The sequence below is a fragment of the Gymnoscopelus microlampas genome (genome assembly GCF_963454915.1).
Source record: "Gymnoscopelus microlampas genome assembly, chromosome: 4".
In the NCBI taxonomy this organism is placed as follows: domain Eukaryota; kingdom Metazoa; phylum Chordata; class Actinopteri; order Myctophiformes; family Myctophidae; genus Gymnoscopelus; species Gymnoscopelus microlampas.
This window is the reverse complement of record NC_139941.1, coordinates 11194118-11208928: the sequence shown is the minus strand read 5'-3', so window position 1 is coordinate 11208928 and position 14811 is coordinate 11194118. Positions and strand designations below refer to the sequence as shown.

The window sequence follows — 14811 nt, the reverse complement described above, 5'->3', positions numbered from 1 at the left end:
TTAAGAGTTTAAGATCTGAGTTTGTAGGAACATCACACAAATTTCAGTTACCTACCAAAAACAATAAATAGAAGCATAAACGAAAACAATAAAATATTAGTCTATTGTTGGTGGAGTTTTTTTCCCACGACAACGGTTCTTCATGCATTTGGTGTGTTTCCAATCATTAATTATATCCAATAGTGTCCCATTTGAGTTTCAGAAAAAGAAAGCGTTTCTTAAATATTCAACAAATGTCAAAGCAATTCTGTAACGAATCAGTGCAGCTTAATCGTGTGAAGATTAAAATGTTAATTTAACAGGGGCTACATGGTTTTCGGTGAGTAGGCACTTTTAAAAAAAGGGGGTGGGTGGAGTGGGCGTCTTCTCAAAAAACAACTTCATCGCACTTGTGTTGGAGACATAAGTCGAGGAAACAGTCTTTCTTTCCTACAGTGTCCGCAATGTGATTTGTACTCAAAGGGATTGTAATTGGGCATAAAAAAAAGTCTCACAAGTGTGCTTGAATCAGGATAAGTGACACATTAAAGCCTCGTCACAATTCATCGCGTGCAAGTGTTGCACACCAAAAATAGCCGATCTACAAGCTTGTATATCGCCTATTTTCAGTGCGCGACACCAGTGCGTATAAATCAGGCTATAATAGCAATCAGCCGGTGACATTAACACTTTGGTCCGCTGGACTGCTGTGTTGTTGCCTCACATTACTAAACTCATGGAGTTGATCTCTTGTTGGGTTCTGGGTGCCAGCGCGCATAGTACTGTATATGATGCTCCAATCGCGGGCGGTCTTTGAGGAAGACTGCGGAGACCCCTACATAATGCTGGTTTGTTGGAGTTGGAGCGCAGTGAGTTAGGCGTGCTGGGGGTACTCTGGGCAGGGGTGGCTGTGTCTGTAGGTCATGATGAAGATGGATGACTGGTGCCACCAGTAGAACATCAGCACCAGAAGGACGTGCCACACTTGATGGCTGGAACCCACGTACAGTGGGTGACCATTGACTTTGTCGCTTTTCATAAGAGAATCACTTCACTCATTTGCCTCACCCGCTTTGCAGTAAATTTAAGTTCCAAATACTACCACAAGGTGCCGCTTTGGAGTCACTTTTTTTGTGACAGAGAGACAGACAGACAGACATACATACAGACAGACAGACAGACAGACAGACAGACAGACAGACAGACAGACAGACAGACAGATAGATGTCTTATATTAATAATAATAATAATAATAACTAGCAATAATTACGTGTGCTTAGAGCGTTTAAATTGGGTTTTCTGTTCAGCGTCGGGCAGTCAGGAACGCATCTCTGTCATTTTAGAAATGTTCAGACACACATTGGTTTCTGTCTGTCTGTCTGTCTGTCTGTCTGTCTGTCTGTCTGTCTGTCTCAAAAGTCCGTGGAGAGAGAGAGAGAGACAGACAGACAGACAGACGTCTTATATGTTTTTTTTTCTCGCATCAATTTCTGTATAGTATCATTGTACCTCTTTCCTCTATAAATGAAATAGTCTAGTTAGTGTAGCGGTTAAAACTGATGACGCGTGATTTTACGACCCGGGTTCGAATCCCACGCTATAAGCATGCTGATCTGCTATTTTTACTTTTACTTCTACTCCACTACATCTCAGAGGAAAATATTGTACTTTTACTCCACTACCATTATTTGAACGCTTTAGTTACTAGTTACTTTGCAGATATAAATCATTACATTATAAAACATACATTATTTGCCCTATTTCACATAGTCTATTTGAAAATGGCCGATCTACAAGCTCACAACGCATTGCGACGCATTGTGAGCTTGTAGATCAGCTATTTTCAAATATTTCAGTACTTTAAGTATATTTGCCAATACTTTTGTACTTTTACTTTGATTGAACTCAAGTAACATTTTGAGTTCATCCATGACCGTAACAGACGACCGTCATGTGATCCATGGCCAACAGCGAGGCGTTTGTTTTCATTCTTATAAAACCGCGTGGCTCATTTATATGCACGTGAAAGTAACTAAGTGGAAAGTAACTAAGTACATTTACTCCATGTCCACTTGTTGCTGACGGTGCGTGGTAGTGTAGGAGCAGCGCTGTAAAAGCCCCAAGCGTCATCGGTGCAGGAAAGATGCGTATTTGGTTGTACACACGGAGACGCAAGGGTGGCGTTTTCAGTCGGAATTCAAATCATGATGCAACACTTTGTGAGCTTTTATGGGACACTGTTGTACAACAAAGTAGAATTCATTTGTGAAGAAAGAAAAACCCATTAACAGTTGAAAATAGCCTACACCCTACACCATTTCTGCCCATCCCTCTAACTTCATGTAGGCGCATTAAAAATATCAAAATTGGCCGCTCTGAATTTGTATCTGAACAAATACTTTGATAGAAGAGATAGGCCTACAGAGGTACTGTAGGGGGGAGGGGGAACCTGATAGCAGAGTTCCTCACTTGGCTTATTTGGAATAGGCTGCATACATTAACATAACCGGTTTGGCAAGAGACTGGGCCAGTGTTGTAGGCTAGTGCTAATTTTGGAAGTGGGGGAGCGCGGTTCTTGAGCGGATTGGAGTTTTTTTTGTTACTTTATTTCGGTTTTAGGGTTAAGCTCTGATCCACCCGTCCCCCCCTCCCACGAAAGCCCCCCGACCCCCCGCACGCAACCACTCCGCCGCGCTGCGCCAGGCCGCGCTGCGCTAAAACACACTGTCTGTGCCTGTGGTGGCCAACTGAAAGCTATAATAACATAGTAGTATGACAAGGGTGCCATTATATTCAATGATATTCAATTGTTTTGTGGAAAACACATGGCTCATCATGCTTAATTAAAGAGAGACTCACTTGCCTTTTCTAAGTGCTTTTCATTGTTTGGACAGAAGAAATTGTAAACATTTAGCCAATATTCGATCATCATTAAATAACAGACAGTGAACTGGTAAACTGGTGACAGCATGTCATGGATAGCACATTAATTCTTAAACAATATTGAGGAGGAAATAATTATAAACGAGGAAATAAAATAAAACAAACCAAAAAGACGCCAATAACCCCTGTCTTATAAAAACTGCCAAAGTGGCTCGGGGTTATCTGACATGACAGGCTGTGCCACTTTGGTTTTTGTGCTTTCTGCCGTGCGATGTGCTCGCAGCCAAGTCTTGACATAAGGCTCTGGATTCCAGGACCTGAGCGGAGGTCCATGCTGTCTAATAAACATCAGAGCCGACACACGTTCTGTATGCAGTCGCGAACGGAGTGATGTTATTATGAGGTTCAATGTTCATCAAACTAAAGAGAGAGAGAGAGAGAGAGAGAGAGAGAGAGAGAGCAGTGTCCCATAAAGTAGTAGTGGAAATAGCCGATCTACAAGCTCACAAAGTGTTGCACCATGATGCTTTGCGAGCTTGTAGATCTGCTATGTTTTAAAATAAAAGTCTGTCTGTTGGTTTTATGAATATTAATCCATTATACATACATTATATATATATAACGCACTGGCCAATACAAACTAATAGACGAGAATGAATAATTTGTATGCTCATCGCGTGGGATTCGAACACGGGTCGAAAAATCACCGAACATCAGTTTTAACCGCTACACTAGCTGGGCTGTTTCATTTATAGAGGAAAATGTTGGAATATTACTACACAACAATTGATGCGAGAAAAAAAAAACATATAAGACGTCTGTCTGTCTGTCTCTCTCTCTCTCTCCACAGACTTTTGAGACAGACAGACAGAAACCAATGTGTGTCTGAACATTTCTAAAATGACAGAGATGCGTTCCTGACTGCCCGACGCTGAACAGAAAACCCAATCTATTGGCAAGAGAAAAAAATACGTTTATTTTCCCGTCTCGTTTTATCAATTAAGACGTTAAAATTAAACTAATGTTAAGCGCAGCATCATGCTATCTAACTTTATTTGCTTAATATTTTGCTTAATATAAATGTCACATCTTGTACTGTAAGCAACATACAGGATCTTTCTCTGTCTTTCTAGGAAAAACAGTGCCTAAAAACCCCAAAACAAACAATTTTGCTATTCAAATGAGCTATTGGCATGATAAAACATACGTTTACATTTTCCAAAGCAAGTGTCAAAACATAATACAAAAGTGTAAAGTAATGTATGTACAGTTTGGAGAGGATATACAGTAACTAGTAACAAATATATTCTTGCTGTCTGCTGTGGGCTGTAGGCAGTAGACCGCTGCTGCCCCTAGTGGCACAGAGTGGAAATCATACATGCCCTGCATGAAACGCATGAGAAGAATGAAAAAAAACGACAAAGTCAATGGTCACCCACTGTAGTTCAACTGACCTGGAGGGAGTCCCACAACACATTTAGCCTTAATTAACTCTAGGGATGCAAGTTGCAAGTTTTCAGTAGGTACGATTATATGGGGTCAGATGAAGACTTCTGAAAGTCTGCGCATTCTTATTACATGATTTATTAGGCCTACTGATGCACATATTAGTTCAAACAACTTAAATGTAATACATTTAAATGTATATTTGCTCTTATTTACATGTAGACCCATTTGAAAGCCAACACTAATCTGCAGCCTTCAATCACAAAGGTTTTTTTCAGCTTCACATTCAAAACCTATATTATTATATTAATATTATAAAATAAAATATAGGCAAAACATTTTGGAATTATTTTGCCGATACCGATTTTTGATCGATATTGCATTAAAGAAAATGTCAGCCGATACAGATACAATGATCAATTAAACTGTGCATCCCTAATTAACTCATTCCTGTGAGTGGACTGGACAACAAGAAATGTGCTTACCTGGGAAGTAGCGCTCAGGAACCTTCGAGACGTAGAATACGAAAGCTAGTGCAGCGATGAAATACATCCCTAGGACCCTAGGAACAAATGCCTGCAAGGAAAAGAAGTCATTAGCTGTTAAAAAAAGGTTTAATGTAGTGTTATTTTCAGAAAAGACATTTGGTGTACAGGGGAAAAAGGAAGGAGCCATGTATTTAGCATGTGGATATCGTCTGTCGGATGGAAACCTCACAAAAAAAAAACTTTTGCTTTTCAGGATTGGATATTGATATGGAGATAAGAGGTTTCTGCCCGACAGCGACGATAGCCCTACTCTGTTAGTGTGTACTTCACAGACCTGGACCAGGTCTTCGGAGAAGCCTCCAGTGAACCAGATCCAGTGCACGGTGGGGATGACGCCGTAGCAGGCCACCGAGCAGAAGATGAGCGAGCGGAGCTGCTTCCACTGCTTGCTGAGGTAATGGGGGTGAATCTGTGCGAAGAACACGGCCAGGATCATGGCCAACACGGTCACCAGGTACACCTGACGCCAGTACTGGAGGGACACAAACACAAGCAGAGCCTCACTGTGACTGTCAATTAGAGCCAGACTGATATACGGGTATAGGTCATTATTTGACTTTGTTTGTGACAACATCAGTGTCTGCAATTATTGCAGCCAATGTGGCCCAGTTTATACCTTTTTTCCTTCTTTTTAAACAGCTTATATATCTAGAAGCTCACAAGCTGAGCTTGTAAAGACTTATTTTTTACATTTATTTGAATAGGGCTTAAAGGAGGAGTCCACCCAAAAAATGACTTATTTTCTATCAATTGCACACCCTATGAAGCCTTGAATCCATGGATTCTTTTTTGTTTTTGTCGCATTCCTAAGCTAATAATTTGATTCCCGTCTCCTACCGGCTAATGTATCCGGTAGGAGACACAAAGTAGATTATTTGTGTCTCCTACCGGAAATACACACGGTCATCAAATTATTGTTTTAGGAATGCCACAAAAACAAAAATAAATCCATGAAATCAAGGCTTTATGGGGTGTGTAATTGATAGAAAATAAGTCATTTTTTGGGTGACCTCCTCCTTTAAGTGGTTAAATAAAATTAAGTATAGTTCATGTGTGTATTTTATATTTACTTGCTTGTTCATTGTATAATTACAGTAAAATGTTCTTTTCATATAAGTTTAATATACACAGTATACTTAATTTAAATTATGTATCTATCAAAAGGTTATCCGTGTTTATTTTTATTGAGTTAAATGCTCTAGCGAGTCCCCGCACACACACACACACACACACACACACACACACATACACACATACACAACCCCTCTCCAAGAAGGCTACGACCTCAAGGAGCCACAGCTTAAAAATGTTGAAGTTTCGATCTTTTCGCAGAATGATTGCCTATTATGACATGCCCAAAATAGGGATGCTTTGGTTCAAGTGGAAGAGGAAGTGATTGTAAAAGAGTTAATATTTGGAGTTGAGATGAGCGACTGCACACAGGCTGCTCTGTGTCCCTTAAGGGCCTCTGTGCCAACACAGGCCTACGTCCAGTCACACCTCCTCATGTGACAAGTCCTGCTGAATTTCACAGTGAATACATTTGCACCGGGAAAGTGCCCGCTTGGAGGTGGTCTTTTTTTTCTTTTCTTTTTTAAAACTTGTACCACCATAAATGAAAATCAAAAGCACCACGTTTCCTTTACCAAACGCGCAATCCCAAAAGCTATTTGACAAACACTCGAGTTTGGCTAAATATAAATTCCATTTGCTTTGGGTGGGGGGCGGGTAGGGGGGACTCTTGGCTCACAGAACGGAGGCCGCCCCCAACAGCGGAGCCCGAGTGTTGGCAGGGAGAGGGCTTTTTGCAAGAGATTGGTTCCTCGACTTGTGAATGTCATATGGTGGTGGGGGGGGTGGCGGCGGCGATGGACCGCTCAGTCGTTGACGCGGCCATCTGGTTTGAGGCTGGAGCAGATTTCTCCCGCGTTCCGGGGGCACAAGAACCCGGCGCTTCCAATATGCGAGGGGGAAACCGCGCGAGTGCCGGTGCAGCCAAGGGGAGAGTTGCAACCGAGGGGAAAAAAAGACATGGGTGGGCGTTTTGGAATGAGAACATGAAGCTACCTTGTGGGCTTCCAAGACGGTTTTCCAAGTACTAGCGTTTCACATTGCTTCTACACTGTGAACAATGAGCCCGTCAAGAAGAAGAGGAGAAAAAGATTTTTTAAAAAAGGGGAAAAAAAGATGGGCTCTATTTCAGTTTTATTCAATTACTGCTTTTCAAAGGCCACGGATGTCAAACTGCACGCAACATTCTCTTGGGAGCTAATGGGCAGACATTGAAGCCCGATTTATAATTTGTTCCTTGTAGATCCGCTATTCGGAGCGCACGGCACCCCTCAGTAAGCGGGTGAGGAGATGTTCTGATAATGTTGCAAAGATCTAATTCACTGTGTTGCTTCTTCTATTTTGGTCCTGACTTCATTGGCAATTCAGACTCGTTCAGAGCCACTGTAGACAAGAGTCCACAAGAGCAAACAAACTGCTTCCAATTAAAACCGATTTAATTCCAAAATAGACAGCTGTTAGCTCTAATAAAAAAAACATGTGACTTAACTGTGCTGTGAGCAGGTTTTCTTTTTTGTTTCACGCCAAGGAAACTGTTGCCTCATTTCAGATGCATGCATAGGTAGCCTATTAGCTCAGTGCATAGGTAGCGTAAGTAGCCCACTGGAGAGGCATGCTAGCCATCTGCTGACAGAGAGCCCTCTGTTCTGATGTGCTAACACTGCCAATGTACGCTCCCCCAGATACACTGGAACCGAGTGAAAATGCCCACTGTCTCTGGCTTTTTTCTTTTTTTTTGCCAACTATCTGCGACTTGGATTGTCACAGTCCCATCTGAAGCTGTCCCTGTCGACTGCCCACAAATTTGTTCTCATGCCCAAATGACATGAAGTACAGCATCAGTCTCACTTGAAGACATTTTGTCAAATAAGCCCAGCACAAGTGAGTTACTGTACCTTATGCTGGCACGGAACTTACACATTTAACTACAGTTAGTCCAAATGTGTCACACTGCCAGTGCTACTTGGGATTTGGGGACTTTGACTGAACTACTTAAACCTTCTAGTAAACTAATACTTACCGGTAGTTGACCAGGGCTTTGTACTTGGTCCACTCTTCTTCCCCTCTACACCAAATCTCTTTGCCAGTGAGTGTGCGGTTGCAGTTTTTTCTTTTGTTCACCCTGATACTTTTCAGCTCTAGCACCTCACCGAAGTGTTTTTTTTTTTACGGATAAGCGGTGGTTTAGTTTACTTTTCTGGTACTGTATGCTGTAAAAGGATCAGATACTATTAGTCTGTCAGCTGTGACTTACGTTATCACAGTAGAAGGTGTAGAAGACCCCGGGGACGTAGCAGCCCAGGATGCCAATGGAGATGCCCGCGTAGTCCAGCGCCATCCAGCGGCGGCTGGTCTTCTCCGAGCGGTGGCAGCAGAACACGTGGTGGCCCGCCGAGCACAGCATGCACAGCTTAAGAAAAGAAAAACAACCTGGTCATCGTCGCTGTCGGGCAGAAACCTTGCATCTACTGTATGTATTTCAACTTTTTTTTCATGTTTGTTTGTTTTTCCCTGTGAATTAATGTCCTACTTCATCGTACTACAGTGTCACGCTGCTGAAGAAGTGAAGATAGCGGTTCCATAAGATCACAAAGCGTTGTGATGCGATGCTTTGTGAGCTTGTAGATCGTCTACTTTCGCTATTTCTGAAGGTTTTTAAAAGTGAAAGTGCAAGTGGTGACGTTTGTGTGTGGTTTTCGTAAATGTTGAAGTTGAACCAATTCATTCATTTTAAATTTTACATTTAAACATGTTGCACGTGCATAGGCAGCCTATTAGCTCAGTGTATAGGTAGCGAGGTAAGTAGCCCACTGGAGAGGCATGCTAGCCATCTGCTGACAGAGAGCCCTCTGTTCTGACGTGTTAACACTGCCAATGTACGCTCCCCCAGATACAAATAAATGACACTGCATGACGCTGTGTGTGTTATTGCACATTTTGGTCAATGAAAATTTTACATTTAAACATGTTGCACAAAATCTTAAATCCTAACAAATTTTCCCAACCATTTCTAAATAAGTCCTTGCTTCCATCCACTGGCTCTGCCTGCCTGTTCTATTTGATATCATATTAGTCCAACTCCTCATACAGTATCTGTTATCCTAGAGGCGTAACAGAACTACACCCCACATGCTGCATCATTGTGAAGTAACAGTAATGACATTTTATATAAAAAACGTCTAAGAAACGTTCTCATTGAACGTTTTTGAAATTCCGTGCATAGACAACTGGAAAACCCGAAAATCCGTGCATAGCCGCCTCGCATCTCCCCCATTGTGACTAAACCATTTCGGAGGCGCGCAGTCTCATGTCGCAACGTTCGAGACGGCAACTCGCTCGCTTTAGCTCGCTCGGTGGTCTCTTACGTGGCGACAATTCCCTTGAGCCTACTCAGCGCCGTTTGAGTTACGTACCGATAGGCACAGAATCGTACATTTTGTTGTGGGGACTGCTCTGCTTCTGGGTTTTTCCGGGTTGCGACTGGTTACCCCCACCGTGGGACTCGCCGTACATATGCACGGAATTTCGGGGTTTCTAGGCGACTATGCACGGAATGACATGCACTGGATCCGTGCAATGTATACTAAATCTCTGGCGATCAGGCTGGAGAAACATACGTGTGTGTGTGTGTTTCATTGAATCATGTGCATACATATGTAGATCTACTTATTTATTTTCTATTATAACTTGCCCAGAATGAGACGTTAAGGCCAGTCCACACAAATGCAGCTCCTTGCAACGGTAACTGCTTGCAACTACTTGCCACCATTATCCCCAAATGGCACCCGTCTGTCTGTTGCGACTAGTTGCATTGGTGTGGACTGGGCTTTAGGCTTCCTGTGGTTAAGACCAAGCATACCTGGAAACAGAAGACTCCTATGGAGTAGATGACGTAGTCCTCTTTGGAGACGCCGGTGGCAGGTAACACAGACGCCATGTTGTACACCGCCAGACAGAAGAACCACATGAAGCCCAGCAGGTGGCTCCAGATGTTCCCCGTCTCGTTGGAAAGAATGAAGATGCTGCAGGAAGACGGCAACAAGGCCAGCATTGTGGTCAGACAATAATTGTACCTGTGATCCCAGCAAGGTTATTACATTATCTATATAAAACATTTTTTATTATTTGGCAATGTATATTTGCACATACGTGAAATTTGTCCTCTGCATTTTACCCAACCTAAGTGCAGTGAACAACGGACGCGTTTCAACCTAACGCTGAGGAAGGCCCGTTAGGTTGAAGCGCGTCCGTTGTTCCGTCCGTGGAGAGGTAAATAAACTATGTGAAAAGGACATTTATTGTGTGCTGGCTATTTTCGCACTTCCTTCCTTTATTTCTTACCTTTTGATGCAGAGTCTGGAGGGAAGGTAGGCTCGGTATCCATCGGTGATGTAGGGGTTATCTCTAAGGAACACCGGGATCTGTTCATACGTGTACAGCCGAATCCCCCTGGGTACCAGCACAGGCCAGTACTGATAGCTGCCCAGCTCAATGTAGTGTGCCGTCTGGGAACTCTTCAACAGTTTCTGAGGCATGGCTGGTGCATGGGAGCTCCCCTTAGTCTGAGCCGAAGCTGGAAGAATAAAGCAGCACTCGTTTGTTTGCATGTGTGAAAAGCTTAAATCTGTGGTTCTCAATGGTCTGTGGGTCCGGGGACCCACGTGTGGGGTTTCAGGGGGTCCCCCAGTTAAGTTAGTTAAACTAGCATCAAAATCAGTTTAACCACTTTCCAAGCCCAATTCATACTTTGGCTATTCAACAATAGCCGATCAGAAGATCACAAGGCGTCATGATGCGAGGTGGTGTGATCTGCTATTTTTTAAACGTTTGGAAAAAAAGTGTATTCTATTCCCCGGTAACACTGGAGGGCGTGGTTATTGCACTGATAATACTGTTGTCTCTCTATCGTTATCAGGGTGTTCTGTTGATGTCGTAACGACACTGTGATTGTGTGTACTTGTTTCTGCATAGTGTGCAACATGCTGTACACTGTGATTGTGTGTACTTGTTTCTGCATAGTGTGCAACATGCTGTAACGACACTGTGATTGTGTGTACTTGTTTCTGCATAGTGTGCAACATGCTGTAACGACACTGTGATTGTGTGTACTTGTTTCTTCTGCATAGTGTGCAACATGCTGTAATGACACTGTGATTGTGTGAGGTTTCTTTCTGCAGAGTTGCAGGATACTGTATTGTCATTGTGACTGTGTGAATCTGTATCTGCACAACACAAGATACTTTTACTGTAATGGAGACTGTGAGGGCAGTTACAGCCCGCACAGAGTACAAAACACAGATGCTGGCCTACAAATGAATCAAAGGTATGGTACCCCCATATCTTCAATGGGGGTACCAATAAGCCTGATCCAATCAGGCTTATTGGATCAAATAAGCCTGATCCAACCCCTCCCGTTTACTCAGATCAGCTAACACAGGGAAGCTGACAGAACCTTCCCTAAAACATCCGGGACAACGCTCCACACATCCCAGACTCTTCTCCCTTCTGGCTCTCAAACTGCGGAACAAACTCCCCATTGCTGTTAGAACTGCGGAGTCACTCCCAATTCTCCGCCGTGATCTGAAGACTCACCTCTTTAGACTCCACTTTAGCCCGTGGCACTTGGCCTAGCCTCGACGACCATGCAGTCTAATGCAAAGGTTAAAATGTAATTTAGATAGCCCGTTATTTAAGACAGATGCCAGGTTAATTTGTTGACCTGGCATCCTAGTTTGTATAGTTTCAATGTACAGATTATTTACTTTTTTGATATTATACTGTTTAGACGGATTCTAGGTTCTTGGTTTACCTCATCCTAGATTACTGAGACACTACACTGTGTCTATACATTTGTTATGTTCACCTTGCTAAAGCGCTCTGGATCAAGAGTGTCTGCTATATGGCTAAACTGTGATTGTGTGAATCTGTTTCTGCACAGTGCAGGATACTGTATCCGGTGCATACTGTCATTCATTGCTGATAGTGTTCTGACCGGTGATGTTGTCTCTTTTATTTTACAAGCTAGTATACCTTTAACTGCTGTGCTGTCTCTGGTGACTGAATTTCCACCACAGGAAGGATCAGAGATGCTCACTAGTCATTAATTATACAGCGTTTACATGCGCTGCCTGTCTGGGGTCAGAGCAGAGGCAGCCCTTATTTGTTGAACAATGCAAAGGAACCCTGGCACAGGTCACTTTACAGCTTGTACATGTTTAATGTAATGTTTATATTTATAACCTAAGGATAAGAACCTTCAATGCACATCAATGCACCTTAATCGCAAGGACATCAGTCAAACCGTTCTCTTTCTTGATTATAATTATTTGTTCCTTTAATTATCTGTATTATTGTTATTATTATATGTATTACTATTATAATAAATAGTTATTATTATTGATATGTATTATTATAATTATATGTATTAATGCTATTATTATGTGTATTACTATTATAAATAGTTATTATTATTATATTTATTATTATAAAAAACACCTTCAAGTCGCATAAGCACTGACTAGCCCTGGTTCAGAGCGTTAGTAAGTTCCCTCTAACGCCCTGGAAGACCCCTCGCTCTGCGCGTGTACAAGGAATTCCACTGTCCTGCGAGCGCTCAAGAGTAGTGAAAATAAACAAAACCATTTCGCTACTCACCGAAGCAAAGGCTGTTTTGTGTTGTTGAAAGTCTATTCTCGGAGGTGGGAAGCCTCTCAGCACCCCACCTACTCTACTACACTTTTTGGTCAGAAAATAAAATATGTCAGCGAGACGGAAATTATTTTTATTTACTCCACAGTGCCCTCTACAGATTTTGGTTAATGGTAAGTTCAAATCCTCCAGATCTGTAGAGGGCGCAGTGGAGTAAATACAAATAATTTCCGTCTCGCTGACATCTTTTATTTTCTGCCCAAAAAGTGTATTTTACAGAGTAGGTGGGGTGCTGAGAGGCTTCCCACCTCCGAGAATAGACTTTCAACAACACAAAACAGCCTTTGCTTCGGTGAGTAGCGAAATTGTTTTGTTTATTTTCACTACTCTTGAGCGCTCGCAGGACAGTGGAATTCCTTGTACAGAGCGAGGGGTCTTCCAGGGCGTTAGAGGGAACTCACTTACGCGCTGAACCAGGGCTAGCTCACAACGCACCCCCGAATGTGTTAAGTTAGCCTAAGGCTAACGGTTAGCCACGTCGCTGCTTTGTTAAACAGCGACTAAACGACAACGTCCACGCGTACTACTCACCTTTTAGTTTGGTGTATGTACACTTGGAGCCATTTGGGGTTGTTTTGTAAGGGCTGTACATTTATAGAGGAAAGCTTCGACGTTTTAATTCACAAAACAACAACCCAAACAAACAACGGTATCCTCCTCGTCAAGTTTCATGATCCTCCAAATCATCACACTGACGCCATCATCAATGGCCCGGCCAGGAGGACCCCACTGTCACAGCGTTGCCATATTGTGTGAGAGAAATAAGCAGTGGTGGGAAAAGTACTCAAATTCTTTACTTAAGTAAAAGTACCAATATTGCAATATAAAAATACTCTGCTACAAGTAAAAGTTCAGAATTAAAAATGCACTTGAGTAAAAGTAGAAAAGTATTGGCATCAAAATGTACTTGAAGTACCAAAAGTAAAAGTACTAAATATTTGAAAATAGCAGATCTACATGCGACGCGTTGTGAGCTTGTAGATCGGCTATTTTCAAATAGCCTAGGTATAAAATAGGGCTAAAGTAGTTAATGTATGTTTCATTATATCATAATTTATATCTGAAAAGTAACTAGTAACTAAAGTTTTCAAATAAATGTAGTGGAGTAAAAGTACAATATTTGCCTCTGAGATGTAGTGAAGTAAAAGTATTGGAAATTGGAAATACTCAAGTAAAGTACAAATATCTCAAAATTGTACTTAAGTACAGTACTTATGTAAATGTACTTAGTTACGTTCCACCACTGGATATAAGCAACCAGGTCCAGGAGGAAAAGCCCAAAAAAGGCACGTATATAGGCCATTTTCTGGTTCCACAAAAAAAAGGCCATTCATTTTTCCCATTTCCAAAAATATTTAAATAAATTATTTTAAGCTTAGAATCAAGCTTTCCAGGCTCCTGGTGAATCATGACCATACAACATCTGATTCTGTGATTATTTATTTTTTGAAAAACGCAAAACAAAGGGTATTATTAAATTCAGTAATAAATCATATAATGAAATATTTTTGTTTTCCTTCTTCACAGAATCGAATGTTTTATGGTCATAATTCACCAGGAGCCTGGATGGCTTGATTCTAGGCTTATAATAAATATTTTTGGAAATCTCTTTGGGAAAAATGAATGGACTTTGCTTGAGTGGAACTACAAAATGGCCGCCATTGCTATGCACTAGGCCATTATGAGCACTTTAAACCTATATACTGTAGGCCTATACATTGAAAATCTTGACATAAAATTGAATGTGGAATATTTGGAAGATTTTTTAAAACATTCTATTTTGAAACCACACAAATCTGGTACAGGGCTCCCTGGCACAAAACATTTTCAGATGGGGGTTAGGGGGACAAATACATATTATTTGGGGGTCCATGACATAAAAAGAAGCCTAAAGTCACTTATAATAAGCGGACATGGCAACACTGGTGAGCATGCCTGGACATTTGCCTGACAAAAAAAAAAAAAAAGAGTGGCATTCTCCAATTTTCGGGGGGGGGGGGGGGGGGGGGGGGGGGGATGAAAAAAGTTCTAATCAAACCAAATTAGCCCTGGAACTTTCCTGTAACTACGTTTACGATAAAGAATTTCACCCACTCTTTTACAGTGGTGGAAAAAGTACTAAATTTTTCAATACTGCAATGTGGAAGTAAAAGTCTGGAATTCAAAATGTACTTGA

The 14811-nt window shown here is 41.8% G+C and overlaps 1 protein-coding gene across 2 annotated transcripts; it reads right to left on the bottom strand.

The window, feature by feature from the left end:
• Positions 1-712: 712 nt before the first annotated feature.
• On the bottom strand, positions 713-13308 carry LOC311044535 (progestin and adipoQ receptor family member 3-like). 2 transcript variants are annotated; one of them, XM_084056192.1, is made up of 8 exons: positions 13167-13308; positions 10269-10500; positions 9787-9949; positions 8182-8337; positions 5131-5328; positions 4794-4884; positions 4306-4316; positions 713-985 (listed from the first exon to the last, which is right to left on the bottom strand). In XM_084056192.1, the coding sequence occupies exons 1-8, from the start codon at positions 13225-13227 to the stop codon at positions 854-856; spliced, it is 1044 nt and encodes a 347-aa protein (XP_083912318.1). In that variant the 5' UTR covers positions 13228-13308; the 3' UTR covers positions 713-853. The 2 variants fall into 2 exon arrangements, with proteins under 2 accessions (XP_083912318.1, XP_083912319.1); XM_084056193.1 differs by lacking the exon at positions 4306-4316 and having other exon boundaries at positions 968-1104.
• Positions 13309-14811: the final 1503 nt, after the last annotated feature.